The sequence below is a fragment of the Phyllobates terribilis genome, unplaced genomic scaffold (genome assembly GCF_046119375.1).
Source record: "Phyllobates terribilis strain yellow unplaced genomic scaffold, ASM4611937v1 Scaffold_2__4_contigs__length_985480577, whole genome shotgun sequence".
Taxonomy (NCBI): domain Eukaryota; kingdom Metazoa; phylum Chordata; class Amphibia; order Anura; family Dendrobatidae; genus Phyllobates; species Phyllobates terribilis.
In genome coordinates this window covers 927,122,064-927,145,682 of record NW_027362762.1, presented here as the reverse complement: position 1 = coordinate 927,145,682, position 23,619 = coordinate 927,122,064, and the positions used below count along the sequence as shown (strand labels likewise).

General features: G+C 40.8%; 1 protein-coding gene across 1 annotated transcript; it reads right to left on the bottom strand.

Moving 5' to 3' along the window:
* Positions 1-20,782: 20,782 nt before the first annotated feature.
* On the bottom strand, positions 20,783-22,974 carry OLIG1 (oligodendrocyte transcription factor 1). Its single transcript, XM_073670819.1, has one exon. It carries the CDS (start codon positions 22,840-22,842, stop codon positions 22,147-22,149), a length of 696 nt encoding a protein of 231 aa, XP_073526920.1. The 5' UTR covers positions 22,843-22,974; the 3' UTR covers positions 20,783-22,146.
* Between the last annotated feature and the right edge of the window lie 645 nt (positions 22,975-23,619).

Genomic DNA, 23,619 nt, shown 5'->3' with positions numbered 1-23,619 from the left:
TTTCATATGTACTATTGATATATGGAATAAAAAATAAAACGATGGTTACTCGTTAACCACTTTACGACCTTGAACGCATAGGTACATCCAAGGTCGTCTCCCTCCCTATGATGCGGACTCCGGCGATGAGCCTGCATCTTTCCCAGCACATGGTAGCTAATCTGATCAGCTGTCACGTGCCCCTAACAGGCTGCATTTTCCAGTACAAGATATGGTAAAATCAATAGTGTCGTTCAAAAGTACAACTTGTCCCACAAAAAATAAGCCCTCACGCAGTCACATTGACGGAAAAATAAAAAAGTTATGGCTCTAGGAAGAAGGGGAGCAAAAAACGAAAACGCAAAAACGAAAAATGTCAAGGTGGTTAAGGGGTTAAGGATTTGTCCAGTTTAGAAAACTGATTTTATATAGTCCCTGGGGCTGCAGTTGATTACTACAATCGCAGTAAATCTGCAACATTTTTGCATCAATTTAAAAAAAATAATGGTAAAACAATGCTTTTTGCTGCCACTGCGTAAAAAAAAGCAACTTATGGACTCAGCCTTAGCATATTCTGAGTTGATCTTTTGTCCACAGTGAAGAGCGGCTACAAAGCGCGTCCCTTGCTCCAGAGGACCTGTCCTGCATTATACAGACAATGCATAAAAACAGTGTAATAATTAATGTCGCCTGTGGTGGCGCTGCAAGGAAATAAACACTTGGAGCCCAATTTATTATTGCATTTGCTCCTTCTTTTTGTCTAGTTTTTGGTGTTTTAAGCCTGGATCTCTTTTGCACCAAATTCTTCTTTTAATTTGCATCTTTTTTTAAATCTTTAATGTATGTGTTTCCCTATTTTTTCCTACGCTCATCATTGTGAGTGTGGTTATTTGTTTCTTGACGTTTGTAGCCGACTGATTAATCTGCGACTTTTTAACATATTTTGGTCAAATGTACTCCTACACCCCCTTAGAGTGATTTCATGTACGTCTGAAAATTTTGCTGAAATCTTGAACTCTTTTAGCGGAAATGCAAGGTAAATGCCAAAAATAAAGAGCATTTAAATGTTTTTGTGCAAAATGTATGCCATTTTGCAGAATCTGGCACACATACAGTATTATCAACAAATACCAAAAGATATAATATGAAAAGTGTCTTAAAACCCCCCGTATATAATGAATCGTGCCCATGTTGTCAAGTTTCGTTACAGATTAAAGCGGTTGTCCAGACTTAGGGTTAGTCTGCAGTCACTCTATGTGACTGCAGATTTGTGAATACTTACAGAGCGCAGTGTGTGTGCTGTTAGGATTCTCCAGTGCCAGCCTGTAACCGCAAGTGTGCAATCTGCATATATGCGATCACATGCCGACTAGACGTGCGCGGCCTTGCTCTATACAAGCGAATTATTGAAGAGACATAGAGGAGGGCCTCAGTAAAAAATGCTCCCATTATAAAGGAGTGGGTCTACTATAGTGGTAATGCCCATGCAGTGAGTACAACGGCTACCTAAATTTGGGAAAAACCCTAATCCCAATTTAAAGACACACAGAGGTGGGCCTCAGCAATGACATGCTCCCATTAGAAAGGAGCAGTTCTGCTATACAGTTATAGCGTATGCAGTGAGTACAACGGCTGCTTAAATTTGGGAAAAACCCCAATACCAATTTAAAGACACATAGAGGTGGGCCTCAGTAACGACTTGTTCCCTTTAGAAAGGAGAGGTTCTGCTATACAGTTATTGCGTATGCAGTGAGAACAACGACTGCCTAAATTTGGGAAAAACCCCAATACCAATTTAAAGACACATAGAGGTGTGCCTCCGTAACAAAATGTTCCCATTAGAAAGGAGAGGTCCTGCTGTACAGTTATAGCGTATGCAGTGAGTACAACGGCTGCCTAAATTTCGGAAAAACCCCAATACCAATTTAAAGACACATAGAGGTGGGCCTCAGTAACAAAATGTTCCCATTAGAAAGGAGCTGGTCACCCATACTGTTCTTGCATATGCAGTGACTGCAACGGCTGGCAAAAATTTAGACGCACTCCAATGCCCCTTGGAAGAGACGTAGATGAGGGCTTCATGAAAAAAATGTTCCCATTATTAGAAAGTGGGTCTCCCATACTGTTATTGCCTATGCAGTGAATGCAAGGGCTGCCAAAAATTTGGAGGCACTCCAATGCCCCTTCGAAGAGACGTAGAGGAGGGCCTCATAAAAAAATATTCCCATTAGAAAGGAGCAGGTATCCTATACTTGTAATGCCCATTTACGAAGTGCATGGGCTGACAAACATTTACCCCTGGGGGGTAAACATGAACATACTGTATAACAAACATTTCCTACAGGCATCATAAACACCCTTAAAAAAATTATGTGGGTGTTACATCACGGTCTCCCTGGTGATATGGTGGTGGAAGATGAGGAGAAGGAGGAGGACAACAGAAAATCAGGAAGCGTATACCCATGTCAGGGTGTGAAGAGGTGCATGGGAATACACCTCCCCAAAAAAAGACACTGGATTTGAGTTTACGTTACATTGCTATCATTCGGTGATGTTGAGAAGTCTGGCCCAATCCAGCCCTTGTCCATTTTTATAAGACTCAGCCTGTCAACATTTGCAGTTGACAGGCGGATGCGCTTATCAGTTATAATTCCACCAGCGGCACTAAAAACCTGCTCTGACAAAATGCTAGCAGCAGGGCAGGCCAGGACTTCCAAGGCATAGAGAGTCAGCTCATGCCACGTGTCCAGCTTGGATACCCAATAATTATAAGGCACAGAGGAATCACAGAGGACTTTGGTACGGTTGGCAAGGTACTCCTTCAGCATCTTCCCAAACGTTTCCCTCCTTGTGAGACTACCCCGCGCATCAGGGCTTGTGCCATGGGAGGATCTGAGAAAACTGTCCCAGAACTTTGACAGTGTTCCCCTGCCTCTGCTGGATTGGATTTGTGTCTCTCTCGCCTGTACACCTTGGTTGTCTAAAGAACTGTAACCTCTGCCGCCAGCGTTTTCAGTTGGGATTTTTTTTAATAATTCCGCAACAAGGGCCTTCTGGTACTGCCCCATTTTAGCAGACCTGTCCACCGTGGGAATAAGAGATAGAAAGTTCTCCTTGTAGCGTGGGTCTAGAACTGTCACCAACCAGTAATGACTGTCACCCAAAATTTGGAGAATAGGTCATGGGAAAGGCTGAGTAACATAAACTCAGCCATGTGTGCCAGACTGCTAACAGGCAAGACTTCCATATCCTCACCAAGAAGACGAATAATCATGCTCTCCTCCTCATCCTCTTCCTCCTCCTCCTCCTCCCTCTCCTCAGGCCATCCACGCTGAACAGACGGTATGACAGTTGTGCGGGTAGTACCGTCTATAGCGCAGGAAATTAGCTACTGTTCTACCGCCTCCTCCTCTTCCTCATTGTCCCCAATCCACGTTGGGATGAGATGAGGCTGGGCTATATGCAATCACCCTGTATGGTTCCTTGCTCCCCCTGCAATGCCTCCTCTTTAATTGTGAGCAGCAAGTGTTTCAGAAGACAGAGAAGCGGGATGGTGACACTAATTATGGCGTCATCGCCGCTCATCATCTTGGTAGAGTCCTCAAAGTTTTGGAGGATGGCACAGATGTCTGACATCCATGCCCACTCCTGAGGTCTTATGTGTGGAGGCTGACCTGAATACCGACGGCCGTGTTGATGCTGGTAGCCAATAACTGCTCTCTGCTGCTCACAAATCCTTCCCAAGATCTGCAACGTTAAGTTCCAACGCGTGACGACATCGCTCACCAGTCGGTGACCTGGAAGCTGCAAATGCTGATACAAGGCCGGCGGAAGCTGGAGCTGACTTTCTAAAATGGGAACACATGCGGCGTACTTTGACAAGCAGATCCGGCAGTTCTGGGTAGATTTTGAGAAACCACTGAACCACGAGGTTAAGCACATGGGCCAGGCATGGTACTTGTGTGAGCTCGCCTCGCTGCAGAGCCCCCATCAGGTTCCGGCCATTGTCACACATGACCATGCCTGGCTGTAGGTTCAGCGGTGTCAGCCACAGATCTGCCTGCTCTTTCAGAGCTGTCTACAACTCTTCCGCAGTGTGCAGTTTGTCACCTAAGCATATTAGCTTCAGCACAGCCTGTTGCTGCTTGGCCGAGGCAGTGCTGCAGTGCTTCCAGCTTGCGACTGATGGGGCCATTTCGGACATGGAGGCTGAAGAGGAGGAGGAGGTGCAGGAGTTGTAGAATGTGGGGGCAACTCTGATTGACCCAGGGCCCGCAATCCTCAGCGTCAGGAGGACGTGTTCCGTCCCAAGGTCCGACTGGGTTCCGGCTTCTACTATATTAACCCAGTGTGCTGTCCCTACCCGCAAGCACTTGTCCACATGTCTGTGGTTAGGTAGACCTTCCCAGTAACTGCTTTGCTGAGGGCACAGCTAATGTTCTGGGACATGTGCTTGTGTAATGCTGGGACGGCACACCGGGAGAAATAGTGGTGGCTGGGGACCGAGTACCGAGGGATGGCCGCCGCCATCAGGTTGAGGAAAGCCTCCATCTCCACGAGCTTAAAAGGCAACATTTCAAGTGCAAGCATTCGCGAAATGTGTGAATTAGTAGTGTGGCCTGTGGGGCGTTAGCTGTGTATTTGCGCTTGAATTTTCAGGACTGGGGTAGGAACAACTGAACGCTGCGCAGGGACAAGGACCTGGACATGGTTGCTGATGGTGCTAGTTGAGAGTGTGCAATGACAGGTATAGGGCAGGAGGCATCTTGGCATGCATCAGAAGAGGAATAGGGACATATGATGAGAACATTGTTCTTCCTCTGTATAAAGCGCTGGTAAGGCCGCACTTAGAATATTGTGCACAGTTCTGGGCTCCGGTGCTCAGGAAAGACATATTGGAGCTAGAGAGGGTACAAAGGAGGGCGACTAAGGTAATAAAGGGAATGGAGGGACTAGAATACCCAGAGAGGTTGTCAAAATTAGGCCTATTTACGTTGGAAAAGAGAAGGCTTAGGGGAGACCTCATAAACATGTATAAATACATCAGGGGGCAGTACAGAGATCTCTCCCATGACCTGTTTATACCAAGGATGGTGACAAACACGAGGGGGCACACTATGCGTCTGGAGGAAAGGAGGTTCCTGCACCAGCATAGAAGGGGATTCTTTACGGTCAGAGCCGTGAGACTCTGGAACTCTCTGGGAGAGGAAGTGGTGATGTCCAACTCACTTAATGAGTTCAAGAGAGGCCTGGACGCCTTTCTTGAGAACAATAAAATTACATCTTATGCTTAGTTAATTAATCCAGGGATTTAATCTGACTGCCAGATTGGTGTCGGGAAGTGAATTTTTCCTCAATGATGTAAATTGGCCTATACCGCATGGGGTTTTTTGCCTTCCCCTGGATCAACGCTGCGGAATAGCTGCAGTGCACAAGAAAGGCTGAACTGGATGGACGCTTGTCTTTTTTCGGCCTTATAAACTATGTAACTATGTAACTATATATCTTCGCATGTGCCATGGACAGGGGATTGGCTTGCATGCACAACAGCGAAACAAGCTGTGGTGTCCACCGCAGACACTATTTCTGGACCCAGGGATTTGGCCCACTTAGTCAGGTGCTTTGTTGCCATGTGCCTGATCATGCTGGTGGTGGTCAGGCTGCTAGTTTTGCTACCCCTGCTGATGCTGACCTGGCAGATGGTACAAATGGCCTTTTTGGGGTTATCTGCAGAGTGTTTAAAAAAGAACAGACTTGGGGAGACCTAGCAGTTGTACTGGCAACTTCCTTTGTGTTGGTGTTCTGGGGCACGGTTGCCACCTTGTGTCTGTGGCCACCACACTGCTTGTTCTTGCCTGATGTGGTGCTACATCTCCTTCCCCTGTGTGCTTCTGTCCTTGCTCTGCATGTCACCTTGCCAGGTTGGGCCAGTGACTTCATCGTCCACCACCTCGTCTTCCACTTCCACACCTTGGTCCTCCTCCTGATTTTCTGGCAATTGTGTCTCATCATCATCCACCTCTTGCAACAGTAATTGCACTTTCCCACCGTTGCCTTCGTGTGACCGTGGCTGCTCAAATATTTGGGCATCACTACACGCGTTCTCCTCTTACCCCGCTCGAAGTTGGCTGGGCGAGAGCCCCGAATCTATAATTGGAAAAGTGAACAGCTCTTCTGAGTGTCCATGTGTGGGATCAGTTGTCTCCAGGCACTCGGCATGGTGGGAGGAAGGAGGATCAGGGTGAGGAATATGTGGTCCAGGCTCATGGCTATTGAGACTTGACCGTGTGGAAGACAGGGTGGTGGTAAAGTGACTGGAAGCATTATCTGCTGTCCAGCCAACAACCTTTTGACATTGCTCTTTGTTCAATAGTGGTGTTCTACGGTCCCTTAGTAATTGGGACAGGAAGGTCGGGCGACAAAATGTGGGTGCTTATTGTGGCACAATTTCAGCCTGTCCAAGGCCTCGGCCTCTGCATGCACCATCGCATCCACTTCCCCGTCCCTTGCCATGCGCCTTGCCCATTTTAAATGGAGGACAATAATTTCCACGTTCACTACAAATGGCTGGATTTTTACCACAGTTATGTGATACGTCTGACGAACACCCACGGTTTTAAATAGCGGCCCTGTAGTTTACTAGTCTTGGCAGCAACCTCGTGTGAATAGCTTCACTGACACACTGCTACGAACTCTAAATGGAGGACAATATTTTCCTCGTTTGCTACAAATTTGTGGATTTTTTCGCTGTAATATGGGATCACATCTGATGATGGAAAAGATCTGGCTGTATGCTGCAGTGCTAACAAGCAAATGGAGCACTAAAATGATGTATTCTGTATTGCTTTCTAAGCAAATAATCAGGATTAAGATAAAAAAAAATTATCCCTGGCCCCTGATATCTGGGGCTATGTCTACGGATATCTGTAACAGCAGCAGCAGACAGAACATGCAATAGACCCTCTTGTGCTGTATACACTGCCACAAACCCTGCCTACCTGCCTAACTCCTGCTATCACCACTGAATATATGCAGCTGGTTTAGTCCTTAGAAGGACTGTTAGTTCAGCTGGATATATATATGTTGTGGTATACCTATACTAACTAGTAAGCAAGCAAATCTCTCCCTAGCTCAGCAGCACCACTCCCTACTCTGTCTATCTGAAGGGTATACTGTGATGAGCATAGCGGTGCCAGGTCTTATATAAACCTGATGATGCTGTGCGGCCAGCCAATCACTGTAATGCCCACAACCAATATGGCTACGGCATTACAGTGCGTGGCAGGCAATCCCTGCATGTTCATTGGCTCTCTAAAGAGCACCAAACATGCAGGGAGGGGACCCAAGTTTCCGCCTGAGCAACCTGGAAATATTCGCAGAGCACCGAGCTTGTTGAGCACAGTGATGCTCGGGCGAGTACTGAGCAGTGGCGAGCATGCTCACTCATCACTACTCCTAATGTAAAATCTCAACTATCTGATATTATTTCTAGTCTGCTGTACATATATCGGACACTCCAAAGGCTCCAGGGCCAGGATATGACCTTGAGCTCTGCTGCTCCTGGGCAGGACATGGAGTGGCTATGCTTTATTTCTGGCCTCATGATTGATAATTAATGGGTTGCCATTATATTTAGAATCCTAGTGCCGTGTTTATTGCATGAATTTTTTAAATTTTAGACTTGTATCCAGAATTTTCTGTATGTAATATCAGAATGTTTATTTGTAAGTGACATATTATATAACAGATCTCTCAACCAAATTTCCAAAGTGACCTTGACCGCAGCTGATGATTTACTAAAATTAGAAAATACAAACTTTTGGCAAGTGTTTTTGGCCATGTCAAGAGCCTAAACATCTTACGTGACCAGATCATACATTTTATCTTTGTTTTTCACTTATTTAATACGTATTTGATGTGTTTTTTTCCCATTATTATGCATAAAACTGACACTAATTGACAATTGACCAAATGATGCTAAACCTTCAATGTGGAGCATAAATGATCATATATGATAGAAGTCCTCACTGGAAGTACATTATTACGGGAGAAGTAAAGAAGAGAATAGAAAGAGGATGCCTAACTAAGATGGATGGCATCAATCTGAAAGAGGACCTGTCACTAGGTCAAAAGTGGCCAGTGTTTGCCCTTATAATATTCCTGCTATGCCCCTGAGTATGTAGGTTTTTTAAATCCACCATTACATTTCAGAGATGTGAGTCTTTTTATATAGTGCTAATTTTTATGGACTTTATCAAAGGGGAGTGACTCACAGGATCCTCGAGGGTGTGTCTTTAAGCAGCTCTGCATTATTACCCTGTGAGCCACGCCCTTTGAGTAAAGACCATAAAAATTTGTACTAAAAAAAGCCCCTTATCTTTGGATCCATATGACCGATTTAAAAAACAAAACAAAATGCTATGGGAATAAAATAAGACCAAATACTGCCCACTTTTGACCTAGTGACAGGTCTTCTTTAAGGCTGACTTCAACCCATAACTGAGTGCTGGATTCTAAGAGAGATATAGTTGGGATGCTCTTAGACAGCAAGTTTCCCATGTACTGTTCTTGCACCAGGATCCTCTACTGTCCGTTGGGTCCTACTATAGAATCACCTAAGTTTAGCTGGAAATAAGGCCAGTTTCACATGTCTGACATGCACAGTCTGCATGCCTGGATCAGCTGTGGGTCTCCCGACCTAAATTCAGAAAAAAGAATCAGAGCTTACCACGCTTTGTGGGTTGGAAATCCATGGGAGGAAAACCGGTGGGTGGCAGGACTCCAGCTTGTGTGGCTCAGCAACAATAGAAAAGTGAAAAGAGCGGCACTTCCACAGGTAAAATAAAATAGTGTTTTTATTTTACCTGTGGAAGTGCCGCTCTTTTCACTTTTCGACCTAAATTTAGTCATATACAGTGGTGTGAAAAAAGTGTTTGCCCCCTTCCCGATTTCTTATTCTTTTGTATGTTTGTCACACTTAAATGTTTCACATCACAAAACGAATTTAAATATTAGACAAAGATGACACAAGTAAACGCAAAATGCAGTTTTTAAATGAAGGTCTTTATTATTAAGGGAAAAAGAAATCCAAACATACAGAACCCTGTGTGAAAAAGTGATTGGCGCCCCCAACTTAAACCACAAATTAACAGTGGTTTATCACACCTTCGGGAAGCTGAGTTCAATTTCCCTAGCCAGACACAGGCCTGATTACTGCCACACCTGTTCTCAATCAAGAAATCACTTAAATAGGACCTGCCTGACAAAGTGAAGTAGACCAAAAGATTATCAAAAGCTAGACATTGTGCTGCGATCCAAAGAAATTCAGGAACAAATGAGAAACAAAGTAATTGAAATCTATCAGTTTGGAAAAGGTTATAAAGCCAGTCGGTATTTGGACTGTGAATGTCGGTCACGTCAGACTGGCCATAGCACTTTGGTCTGTGGAGATTTCATTTTGGGGGTCAACGGGTTCAATTTTTGGGGTCAGCGCTGTTTTACTCAAAACCCACTATGGTAAGTATGGAGCTTTTGCTATAATGACATATGCTGCAAGTGCCATTGACTTTCAAATTCAGACAATTGCTACACTTCTAAGATGAGGTTTGTGTCTAGAACAGATGCAACTTTTTTCTCATTTCTGATTTTGTTGGAATTCATAAATGTGTCTAAATAGCATATGCAAGGAAGTTATCTGAATATTTGTGCCAGTTTTTTACATAAATTGTTCAAAAATTGGTGTAAAGCATCTTTTGTACCAAAATTAAGTAAAACTCCACTGTTTACTCCACAGTCAGGAAAAGTCCACTTTTTTTTTTACGACAAATGCATTTATGCTACAAAACTGAAAATGGGACAATTTTTGTGGATATCTACACAACTCATAATGTGAGGAGTTCCTTTTCTGGCTTCCGAGCAGTCTAAAATGCAACTAATTTATTAAGAGGTTTGCAATTTTTAATAAATTTAGCACTATTCATTCCAACCCATTTTTTAGACTGGCGTAAAGCACTAGTTTAAAGTGTACCCATCATTTTTATTTTATAAATTGATAGTACACATGATGGACATTCTGTTGTAAGTCCTGCTGAAACGAGGAAGAACAGGGTAGAGGCAGACACAGGTATTCTGCTGCAAGTTCTCCTGAAATGAGGAGGAATGAGGTAGGAGCAGATACAGATATACTGCTGCAAGTTTTCCTGAAATGAGGAGGAACGAGGTAGAGGCACACACAGATATTCTGCTGCAAGTTTTCCTGAAACGAGGAGGAACGAGGTAGAGGCAGAAACAGACATTCTGCTGGAAGTTCTGAAACAAGGAGAAACGAGTTAAAGGCAGACACAGATATTCTGCTGCAAGTTCTCCTGAAATGAGGAGGAACGAGGTAGAGGCAGGCACTGATATTTTGCTGAAAATTCTACAACAGTTAGTTCTCCTTAAAACTTTATGAGCAGCATCTGTCATCTCCCATCTCAGTAATGGGAAAATCTGTATTCACTGAAGACAGATTTTACCTGTGAATTGAGAATCTAAAGAATGGAAGATCAGTCCAGGAGGAGAAAAAAGTGGATTTCTTTAATAAGATCTAATATAAAATGTCTTATTTTCACGTGTTCTATTGATTTAAAGCAAAAAATTAAAACAATGATTAATCCATAAGGCCTCATTATTATTATATATCCAATTTTTACGTACGAGTGCTATCCATGTTTTTCACGGATAGCACTCGTACCTGTGATAGTCTATGGGGCCATTCACATGTCCAATGTTTTCCTTGGACAGAGTGGTCCGCGGAAAATATCGGAGACATGTCTGATTTTGACCCGAGGATCAGATGAAAATCAGTGATGCAAGTCAATGGGTCTGTGAAAAAATCGGACATCCGCACTGTCAGAATGGAGAAGGTGGTGATTTTTTTTTTTCAATTTCTCCACGTATGAGAAAATAATAATCTTTTTATTTATATAGCACCAACATATTCCACAGCACTTTACAATTCAGACAATTTTACAGACATTATCGTTACTGTCCCCATTGGGGCTCACAATCTACTGTATGAGGAAACCCACGCAAACACGGGAAGAACATACAAACTCCTTGCAGATGTTGTCCTTGGTGGGATTTGAACCCAGGACCCCAGAGCTGCAGTGCTAACCACTGAGCCACCATGCTGCCCACAGAAATTGGATGACACTCGGATCACAGTCTGATCAAACTCTGATCAGAATCTGATCTGTGTTAGAACCTTGCTCTTAGGTTTTTTTTCCTTTGCTGGTCACATGACCTTGTTGGCCTATTTAATCCTGCTCCGCCCTTCTGGCTTTGCTGGACTTCATTGTATATCTACTTTCTAGCTAGCCTGTGCTCTGTGTCTTGCTCTGTTAGTTTGCTTGGTCTACTGACCTCTATGTTCTATATATTTTGTTTGTTCGTCTGTCTGCTACTATTTCTGTTAGGAGGTGTCCCATATTCCTCCCAGTCCTTAGTACTTGTAGGGATTCCTTCCCCACATCTATAGGTCTCCGTACAGACTAGCTTAGGACTTTAGCAGGTCTGATCGCAGGATCAGGTTCCCTGTTACATCGTAGGGATTAAGCTGAGTTCTATCGTAGGGACAGATCTCCTCTCTTTCCTTAGCTCTGGTAGCAGAACATAACAATCTGAATAATTTGTCTGATTTTCTCGTACGTGAAAAAATCAGACATTTAGACCTTTTTTTTTTTCATTGGACCATTGTACAGATCTGATTTTCTTCCATTTTTGTTTTTATCTCCTTAACCATCAATGTGACATCCATTTCTCTTGTATGCAAAAAAAAAAAAAAAATGCCAAGCTTCTACTACCCAATAAACACTACAATATGGACAACATTCGGATAACGCACCGTGTACTAAACATTTCTTTCACGGACTAATTGATTTGAATGGGCGAGTTTGATCTGTGACAAACAGACATGGCTCCATTTGGCAGATAATCAGGTCCTGATTCATCAAGACCATCATTTTTCACGCCGGTCTTGATAACGGGGCTCGGAGGAGTTTGAGGCACCTGAATCATTAAGAGGCAAATGCTTTTTAATGAATCAGGTGACGCGCCTTAGTATGCATCTTGCCACAAATCTTACTTCCATCAGGGACTGGCATAAGATTTGTGGCAAGGTGCACACAAAGGCCCCTGTTGCGTAAGCAATGCTGCCGTTCCCCATTTATTTGACAAGCTGAGGTCGCCACGCCCCATCATGCCTTGTCGTGTCCCAGTTCCGTACTCTTTGTTGGAACTGGGCAAGATGGCGTAAAAACAGCAAAAGTCACTGCCTTGCATTGCACAAAAATTTAGCTATTTTACAAAAGTTTTTATGACAGTTTTCTGGAGCTTTGATGGATCGGGGCCTCGGTTTGCAAAAAAACATGGAAGCGTGAACAGCTCTAGGTAATACAATGGGTATATGTTCTAGCCTTGAAAAACATGGATGGAACATGTATGTGAAAAATGACATCGGAACGGGGTGTTTTCTCTAAACTTTTCCATAACTGTGCCAAAAATTGCATCAAAAACTCAATTTTCCCATTGTGCCTTTAATTTACAGAATGTTTTCCAGTCAACTAAAGCAGCAAAAGTCTTTGAAATATTAATAAATAATATCATACTGGAAGACTTTCACTATTAGATCAGCTGCTGTCACTCTTCAGATAAAGAAAAAGTACAGGTCTCATGAATAAATCACGCTTGGTCTTTTTTTCCCCAAACCCAAAAAGCAATTTGGAGTTAAATACAGTTAAGCTAAAAAAAAAAAAAGTAAAAAAAACAACAAAAAAAAACAGCTCGAACAGAAAATTAATGGTCCAGCAAAAAAGTTTCTCCCAATTGTGGCTCCAGCCAAGCCATGCCAGCTATATGTAAATGCATGCATCGGTCCGGGATCATGTGTCCACTTTGATGTCACCATCTGAATTTAATTCTGCTTTTGTGATTAAATCAGGCCATTAAGTTTAATCTCACTTAATAGTAAGAAACTCTCTTTGTTGGTTTCTATCCGTAACATATTCTGTCCCGAGCATATACGATTTGGCATTCAGACTTGACTATTAATCCGCAATGCCTGGTAATTGCTTCATCTCCAACTTCTCCTTCCAATTCACAAGGGAACTGATTGCTGTCATTCTCACCCTATACATTAATACACTGTTTTAACTTGGCCTTCTTTGGCTCGGTGAACCCTATGAAGACGTCCACATTTTCTGGACATGTGGGCGTATTGTAAAGTGTTAAATTAAATTCTGCGCTGACCTCCTAAACAGCAAAATCTTTTTACTCCCGTGAGCTTCAATGACTACAGAGCCTGCATTTACCACTCAAAAACCTGCAACGAGAAGATATCGTTTAAAAAAAAAAAATAGCTAGAAATTTAATCCCAACGTGTTGAATTTTTACCAAAAGTTTTAATTTTTGTATTATTTTGGCAACATTTTTATTTTCTGCATCAATATTTTTTTTGCAAAAAAAAAAATAAAAAATTGAAGCAATTTTTGAAAAAACAAATGCTTTTTTGCACTGCACAAATTTTTGTATATTATGAGACATAAAAAATGTACATTTTACATATAATAAAATAGCTAATTATTTCTGCTCAACTCAATAATCCCCACTCTGGTATATATATATATATATATATAAAAAAATGAGAAGAAATATAGTAATTTAAAAAAACACTGAATCATAATATAGAGTCGAGTTTCATCTAGACTCTAGATCAAACTTGACTCTAAATTATGATTCTGTGTTTTTTTTATTACTTTTTTAAATTATTTTTTTATATATATTTAGATAGTTATATCTATATTTATATCAATATTTATCTAAATATATAAAAAAATAATAAAAAAAAATAGTAATTAAAAAAAAAAACACTGAATCATAATTTAGTCAAGTTTGATCTATAGTCTAGATAAAACTTGACTCTAAATTATGATTCTGTTTTTTATTTTTTGATTACTATTTTTTTGATTATTTTTTTTAATATTTAGATATTTATATTTATCTACCTATGTGTATATATATTTACATTTATATATATATATATTATCAGGATTTTTTTTATTGATCGGAATTTATAATTTATAGGGGTTATCCCATTCAGAAAAATATTCAACACCCGCGGCTCAGGTTCTTTTTAAAAAAACAACAACACGCTTTATTAACCCTTCCCTGGTCCGGCACTGTGTTTCCAATGCTGCTTCGGAGATTGTGTATAGGCGTCAGCGATGATGTCAAATCGATAGCGCTGCAGCCAATCCCTGAGCTCAGCAGCTGGTGCCATCTATCTGAGATTCAGCTTTATGTATCCAAATCCAAAAGGTGTCCTCTCTCATTCCCAGAAGTAATGTGCGAAGACGACATGCACAATGAATTTGGTGTCTGCTTTTATATATTTGTGACTTGTAGAACATTTCTTTTCATGAAAGGAGAAACTCTCTGCTAATATGCGTCTCATAGAGACAATCCACCTGTGCTGAGGCTGCTGGACACAATCGGCCATTGGTAATTCATAAAGGATCTATTGATGACCATTCAGCTTCTACACGTTTTACTGAATCATAAAGATGATGCACAATGCAGCATCGCACAAAGGGAGCCGCCGAGACAATCGGCTTCAGGCCGGAGACTGCTAGGAGTCCATCATCAGAAGAAAAGGAATCCTGTGATGGACCTTCACAAAGATCTCAGATTAATCCTTTCAATAGCAGTAAACATTCAGACCATGACCACAATTGCTTTGACTTTTTCCTTGTAGCATTATCCCCATGAATACAGCGGAGGATATGGCGACATATCAGCCTATGTGTCGGCTTAAACAACTATTAGAACTTTTTATAACTTTATAGTTCCTATAGCATAGAATCAACAAACTCTAACACCAAGACTGAGGGTGCGGACAATCCCCCTAGAATAGACAGAGGACTTTATAATAGTATGCGCTATATGTAAAACAGTGCCAGCATGCTAAAAAATGTTATGACTCCTGTACAAGAGAGAAGCAAATAGGCAATCACCTAATCTGTGTGCTTTGTATAACGAACCAATTGGCAATTCCTTGTGGCCCTTTATCCAATATTTTTTAGGGCATCTAACACATGAGCTTCACATTGTAAAGGTTTCCAAATCCCTGGTGCCCATGCCACAATGTCCATCATGGTACCCAAATTGTTACATAGGATGGTATAGGGGTGAGTGATCCATGTAATGCTCCAAATAGGTTTAGGGAGTTCAGGAGTTAATAGCTTTTAAGATCTCGATGGTCAAGGATCTTAAAGGGGATTAATGCGTATGGCTTATTTACCTTCCTATGGGGATGTTACCACCTGATATGAGAGGCAAAGGGATTAGAATCAGAAAACAGGTACACTTCTTCCCAAAATTACATATATAGATTGCCAATGGATGAATAAAAGCCCGTCCATATTGAATCGCCTCTTTTCTGTAAATAAAAATGACCATTAAAGGAAAAATAATTGTGACCCAAAAGAAACTCAACTGACATTATAACGAACTGTTAAATACATGATGGATAAGGACTAAATTTGTTTAAATGGCTCGCAAGGTCATGTAGGGTCAATTTATGTGGGATCGATGGATAAAGAGCGACAACATCACAAGACAACCAGAGAAGATTATCTGACCAATGGAATTTGTCCAAGATGCTATGAGATGTTTGGTGTCGTCCTTGAGTAGTCCAGGTAGATCCCTCACAAAAGGGTTGTAAACAGTAATCCACTCAGGAACTGAGCTTCTCATTCAGACCACCAATCCCTGTAACAATGAGTCCAAGGCGGGGATGTCAAACTCAAACAAACAGCGGGCCAAAATGAAAAACTTGGACAAAGTCGCACGCCAACCAGTATACAGTATAATGGGCCCCACATAGTCCTCCATACAGAATAATGGACACCACATAGTCCTCCATACAGAATAATGGACACCACATAGTCCTCCATACAGTATAATGGGCCCCACATAGTTCTCCATACAAAATAATGGGCACCACAAAGTCTTCCATACAGAATAATGGGCCCCACATAGTCCTCCATACAGTATAATGGGCCCGACATAGTCCTCTATACAGTATAATGGCCCCACATAGTCCTCCATACAGAATAATGGTCCCACATAGGGGTGGTTCTTGTGTCACTGGCCAAATAAAACCACCCTGCGGGACAGATTTAGCCCATGGGCCAGAGTTTGACATGTATGGTCTAAGGGGAGGAGGGAAACAATTTATATAAATCTTGGGTAAAGAATGATATATTGGTATAATGGGGAATTCGACAAAAAGATATTCAGTCAATTGTTTGGTTAGGACACTCATAGGGATCGAAGCTCAGCTTCTGGTAAATTTTTTCATCCTGTAACATAATCTGATTAAGATTCTCATATAAAGACGCATTTAAAAGAACCACTGCTCCACCCTTATAGGCCGATCTTATAATAAGATCAGAATTACTCTTCAATTCTGGTATAGTCAATTTCTCAATTATCAATTTTTGGAAATATTGGAGAACACAGGAGCATTATGTATTTTATCTTTTAAAAGATGTAGTTCATCTTCTATGATTTCCTGGAAGGAATCCAATACACAAGGTTGAGATTGAAAAGGCTAAAAAAAGGGTTCTTAGTGCGAAAAGAGGAATTCAAGTCGACAGTTCGTTCCTTTGTTTCCATGGATAATTCTTTTAATTATAATATCACGCATTGCTCTTGAAAAGAGCCCAATTTGATGACATCTGAAAAAGTTCCTGGAGAGATAGCTATGTTATCTTCCTCAGGTGGTCTAATTTCATTCCGATGTGTGTCTGAATCAGAAAAGTGGCAACGTAGAGTAAAGCGCCCTCATAAAATTATTCACTTCCATGACAGTGCTGTATATATCAAATTCGTTTATTGGTGAAAAAGAAAGTCCTTTAGATGTAATGGGTCTCCAGGTGGTAGCCGTGGGTGAAGTGCTCATCTTCCATGCCCCAAACCCGCTCCAGTAAAATGGGGTCCTGACTCGGTGTGTGTGTGCAGTCGTGTTTTCCTTGTGGACATCTCCCAGGTGAGATCTACCACATTTTGCACAGCACCGGTGTGATTTGACCCCACCATAAGGAAACCACACCAACTAGTAAAAACAAACTCCTTTTTACTAACAACCAACCTGATATGCAGAGAGTAACAGGATATGAGCTCGCCATGTTCATCTGTGCAATACAGAGGTACATTCCCTTTGGTTATGGACAGCGTCACAGTTGGGGGAATACAGATTGCGGTAGAATTACAGGATAGGTGGAGGACTCCTATTCTTTCCCAGTAAAGCGCCACCTTAAGCTGTGCCTTTCATTGTGACCACTATACTTCAAATTTCCTTTTGGAGAACCACATAAGGCTGTCACCTTACAGAATGTGCCCCAGCCTTGCTGACTCTGTCTCTCTAACCGTAGCTTCCAAGGCCTGGTTGACACTAGACTTTCCCAAAAGTCCCTTAGAGACCTTCCTAGAAGTTTCCTGCTGTAGGTTCCCCAGACTCGCCTGCTTAAAGATGTGTACTGCTACCACGGGAATACTCTTGCTCAATCTCCCTCTTTCTGTTCTCTTCACACACACACAACAGGTGAGCATCACCTTTTTCTGAGGGTGTCCTTTCTTCTTCCTTTCTGTCTAGACAACTCCCTACTCACTACAAAAACAGGAACTAACCTACAGGTCCTTAATACTCCTCCCCAACCATGGGCTGGCCCTACAGTTAACCCTAACACACCTGACTAGCAGAAACGGCAGCCTCCAGGAGGATAACACATAAAACACATTACATTTAAAATACATTTAAAAATTAGGGGTTTCCAGAGAGGTGCAATGTCATTCCCTCCACCCCCACATAGATAATATTTGTAATTGTGGTGTCATTAGAATATAGCTTGATAAATTGACTACCGTCTGTTGTAGGGTCTTCTGTGTCTCTGGGGGTATCTGTTTGGAGTCCCCATGTTTCCTGCCACCCCTCCTCCTTCTGCGGCATTTTTTTGGGTTCTGAAGGAAGAATCATATATTGATGTATTTTTCTGCCCCTTATTACGTATAGTGTTATTGACAGTATCCAATAACTGTCCATGGAGGAATCTGATCTATCCTAGGAAGGGGTTTCATCAGTATACTGCGCAGAGGTGTCAGTGTCCATGAAGATGACTGTCTGATGTGAAAACATTTATAATTCCCACTATTGTTTAATATCAATCGAGATTTATTACCCCTATATCTGTGTTTCCTCTTCCAGACATAGACCTCATTGTTAGCGTAATCTGCCTGATCTCTGGCAAATTTAATCTTCTTCAGCCATACTTCAGTTTACTTGTATTGTGCAAGGCCACACACGACTAGTTGGTATGTGACCGTATGTATGTCATTTGAATACTTACAGTCACGTAAGGCACTGGAAAATCCTAACAGTGCGCACACTGCACGCTGTGAGGGTTCACAAGTCTGCAGCCATATAGAGTGATTGCAGACTTGTACCCCAAGGCCGGACAACCCCTTTAAAGTTGAATGTGCAGGGAAACAAAGATTCTGTAAAAGCAATATCTTTATAATGTGGATTAATGGAGTTGGACTACTTTTTCCAAGTGCATTAGCCCATCCCCAAGGCATTTGCATGCTGATTTGCATATGGTTTCTTTGTTAGGTTTCTTATGACTGGCACATAAGACGTCTAAAAAAAAGGGTAGCATTTTTATTCTTTTTATCCTTTACACCTATACAGCAATACCACTGTTACTCATTTGCAAAAGTAATAATAATCATAGAGGATAGTGATATTATGGCCACTGTGGGGAGCTCACTGCAGGGTTACAGAACTTTTTTTTAATATGATACTTATAGTATATTTCTGCATGTAAGTAGCTCCCCCTAGTGGTGGCTTCAGAAAGGAAAAATCTATGATGTAACATATTAAGTATATTTGCCGGCAGTGTGGAGACACAACTGTACATGGTGCTAGTTGCACAGTGATGTAGTCCTGCTGTTTAGAGGTATCACTGTACACAGATAAGTACAGGTACTATATATTATATACTGTATACAGAGTAACATTACATGCTGAGCTCTAGTATGGAGCATGAAATGACATTATAGGTGAGTCACATAACTGTATTGTTCAGTGTACGTCCTGCAGCACCCGGAGCTCAGCTTTATCTGGGACAGCAAAGAACATGGAGTCATTGTCTGATCATACCATCTAAGTACTATACAATGGGAGCGCAAAATGGAAGCACATAGTAATGTGCAGCAATTGTTTCACTTGTGTGTGTGAACTGCTCCTATATCTTTATCTGGGGTCAGTTATGATTTGGGTTTTGTTGGAATGACCTGTTGTTCTTTCTACAGATTATGTAATTTTTATCCACGACCCAGAAATATATCCTGACACAAGAGCCGAGACCCTGGCTGTAAGGACAGAACAGGACAAGTCTTTGACGTCTGCTGCAAACCAAAAATATCTATCTATCATCTATCTATTATCTATCATCTATCTATCTATATATCTATCATCTATCTATTATCTATTGATTATCTATTATCTATCTATCATCTATATTATTCTATCATCTATCTATTATCTATATATCATCTATCTATTATCTATTGATTATCTATTATCTATCTATCATCTATATTATTCTATCATCTATCTATTATCTATATATCATCTATCTATTATCTATCTATCTAATCTATCATCTAGATTATTCTATCATCGATCATCTATCTATCTATCCATCTATCTATCTATCTATCTTCTATCTATCTATCCATATATAAAAAGAGAGCGCAGCAGCACTCCATTATGGCCAAAATACATAAAGACAGTAAAAACGTTTGATTTAAACTGTTTTATTACTCAATGAGCTTTACTTACAAAAAATGGAGGTTCTTAGCGCATAAATTGGCCAATTCATGTGTGCCCATCCACCGCTGCAAGGTGACCTCCCATCTGATGGGTACTACTCTGCCTACATGCCTCTCTTGGGCTACAAGCCTATAACTCTGGACAGAACATGTCACTTCTGGGCTAAAACACCTACAATTCAAATGGGCTGGTAGAGTAGAATATACATCACCTACCAACCCATTTAAATATATCTAATATATCTATTCTATCTGTCATCTTATTCTATCATCTATCTATTATCTATCTATCATCTATCTATCATCTATCTTATTCTATCATCTATCTATCTATCTATTATCTATCTATCTATCATCTATCTATCTATCATCTATCTTATTCTATCATCTATCTATCTATCTTTCTATCTATCTATCTATTATCTATCTATCATCTATCTTATTCTATCATCTATCTATCTATCTTTCTATCTATCTATCTATCTATTATCTATCTATCATCTATCTGTCTATCTATCATCTATCTTATTCTATCATCTATCTAGATAAACAAAATAAGGAAAGAAGCACTCCAAAAATAAGTACAAAAGGTGATGTTTAATCACCTATAATGGCGACGTTTCCGTCCATTTGAGGACCTTTGTCAAGCTTGACCCAAAAGACACAAAATCGCTGCAAAAACTTAACCTGTGCCGTGTTGCCTGTTCTGGGACATGTTGTTGATCATGGAAGGTCCAAGTAAAAAAAAAAAAACAGAAAAATAAATACCAAAAGAAAGTTTCTACTGATTTCTACTTTCCATTACTAAAATTGCACAATAAAATAAAACAGAAATTCAATGTCACACACATTTGAGAATATGATTTTACAATATTTTATTAGGGCAATGATAATATATATATATATATATATATGCATATAAAAAGACACGAGCATGGATTTTATCACACGCACAATGTACTAAATGCAAAAAAAAATTGTAAATACTGAAATACTGTGTTAATACAAAAAGTACAAAAATATAATTCAAAGCATTTCACAGGAGATCAGAAATGAACCAACACATTCTGATGATACCGTGCATGTAACCAACACATCCTGACGGTTTCATTAGCTTTTTACATTAATGATGCTGCTTTGATGGGTTTTTATACTGCAACTGTAAATAAAATATCAAAAATGTATAAAACAGTGTAAGCAGAAAGTGTAAAGCCCCCATTAAAAGAGTTTTATCATAGTTTTTGCTCTTATACACATCGATATACATGTATGTTTCACTCTCATGTCACCTCTTGGGTTTTCTGTGCCATCTGGTAACTTTTACAGAAAGATATTATGAAGCTTCTACTTTTGTATTGATAAAATAAAACAATTGAAATCAAAAGAAAAGAAACATTTATAAACAAAGCTGAAAAGCCAGAAATTATAGTAAAAGGTATAAAAGAAATCCAGAGAAAGTAGGAAAATCTAATAGCATAAAGCAGTGGACCTATGTCACCTCAGTCCTCTATAATAAGAGTAGAAAAGAATCTTATAGGTACTGGTGCATAAATCTCAAACATTTGGAAATTTCTTAAAGACAGATATAAAAGCTTTATAAAAACGTATAAGAAAAATAATAGACTAGAGAAATGTAAAAACATGCTACATATACTATATAACAGCTAGATTGGCCCCATCCATAATTTTCCAAATACTTATACTTTCCTATATTCAGGTTTTAGCAAAGAAATGATGAAACTTATACAATTTTCCAATGATACTTTCAGTACCAAGCCCTGACGGAGATCTCTTCTAGCTGTGACTCAGGAGGGAGCTTTTATTAGTTACTTCCAGTGGATATATCCCTGTAACCCGGTCATGTAAAGGACCCACGGGTGCACCTGCGACTGTAACCACCCGTGGAGCCCATGACCAGGATAGATTTGTACCCTCCAAAGATAAATAATGAAGGTTCCTATTAAATGACAGCAAGCAGAGATCTTGGAGAAAAACAATTTCTAAAAGTATATTGAAATATTGTATAGTAAACTTTATTTGCTGAAACTGGATTACCCCTTTAATTGACAGCGATGGACATATTGAGTAAGCAACCACTTCACTACTAATGCTTGTGACGTCTTTCCATCCCGACGGGTAATGAAATGGCACTGGTAGAAAAATCACAGGTGGCATTCTCCTATTACTAGTTTTGCCAAGTTCATTTATGCACCCTCGAGCGATGGCGTCTTTGTTTCATTTGGATAGTTGAATGGCTTTTATATTGAGGCTGGTGGGAATGAAGTGAGTAAACCTACAGACGGTGCAGGCGCAAAGACTGCTTCCCCCAGGTACTGTGAATGCTGAGCAATGCTGTTCCTCCAAGGAAAGTGAGTGCAACTTGCTGGACCGATGAGGATCTCCACCGATGGCACCAGAGCCTGGCGAGAAGAACACTGATCCTGGAGTAGCAAATAAGGGCAAGCCTGCCAGAAGCAACCTGGGTCCAGGGCCACTCATGTCTCCAATGATCCTGCGCAATTCTTGGAGAGAGCTTCCCAGTAACAGTATGTAGTTCCTGGCTAGCAGTAGGGTGGCAATCTTAGACAATTTTCGTCCAGGTGAGCTCTGGCAGTGAGTTGCAGAGTAGGGCATGATGACCTCTCTTAAGGCATCCATGGCAAAGTTCAAGTCTTGCATTCTCTTCCTTTCCCGACTGTTTATCTTCTTCCTCAGCTGCTGCTGCTCTTCTTTCACTTCTCTGTTCTGTCTTCCACATCTGTGCAGACTAACAGTGGACAGAATCTTGTCTTTGCTCTCATTCATGGTTAGAAGAGAAGGAGGGTGCCTGAAAACAGAAGACTGTTCCTGGGTAGCTTTGCCACCTGGCATGTCAACTGGACAATGTCTCATCATCTTCTCTCTGTTTTCTATGAACCTGCAGATCTGCATACTCTACACTGTCTCTATCAGCTTAGAGATTTCTAAGAAACATCTCACCAGCTGGAAGGCTGAGGAATTCTGCAAGATGTTCAGAGGAAAGCGATTGTGAAAATCAGTGTAAGGCTTGTTCTCAATTAGTCATTGATATACCAAAGGAAGAGACGGCCCATTCCAGAGTCAGACATTGGGAAAAGCTGTAATTGGCTGCCACTGCTGCCTTCAGAGCTAACACTGACCAAAAGGCTATATAGAGATATCTGTAGTCCTTGTGTCCAGATTGAAACGATTTTATAAAGTGTATTATATTCTTATTGCATCTTATTAATTGTATGTAAATTATCCTGTAACAAGGCAATGATCACAGTCCGTTTGGACCTTTCGTTTCTCCGTATCATTTTTGGAACAGACAAATGGAATAAGTGATCAGTTATGCAAACGGAAGCAGAGGGGCCCCATTGTGTATTATTGCGTCCATCTAGGTTGTGTCTTTTAAAACGGAAGAAAAGGTCCTGCAAAAGGTCCTAAAACCAACCCCCCCCCCCATAAAAATCAATGACGCTTCTCTGCTTTTGATTACATAACTGATGAAACGGATCACTTATTCTGTTTGTCTATTCCTAAAATAGTACAGCGAAATAGCATGTCTGAACAGAGTGTGAACAGAGCCTTATTTAAATTGATAAAGATAGATAGATAAATAGATAGTTATGTAGATAATAGATCAATAGATAGATAGATAGATAACGTGGCTTGAAAAAAGCTGTTCACAGCCGAAACGTTGCGACA

Bases quoted from the DNA above. Each gene is read 5' to 3' on its own strand.
- OLIG1 (XM_073670819.1), bottom strand. From the start codon at position 22,842: ATGCAGATCTGCAGGTTCATAGAAAACAGAGAGAAGATGATGAGACAT.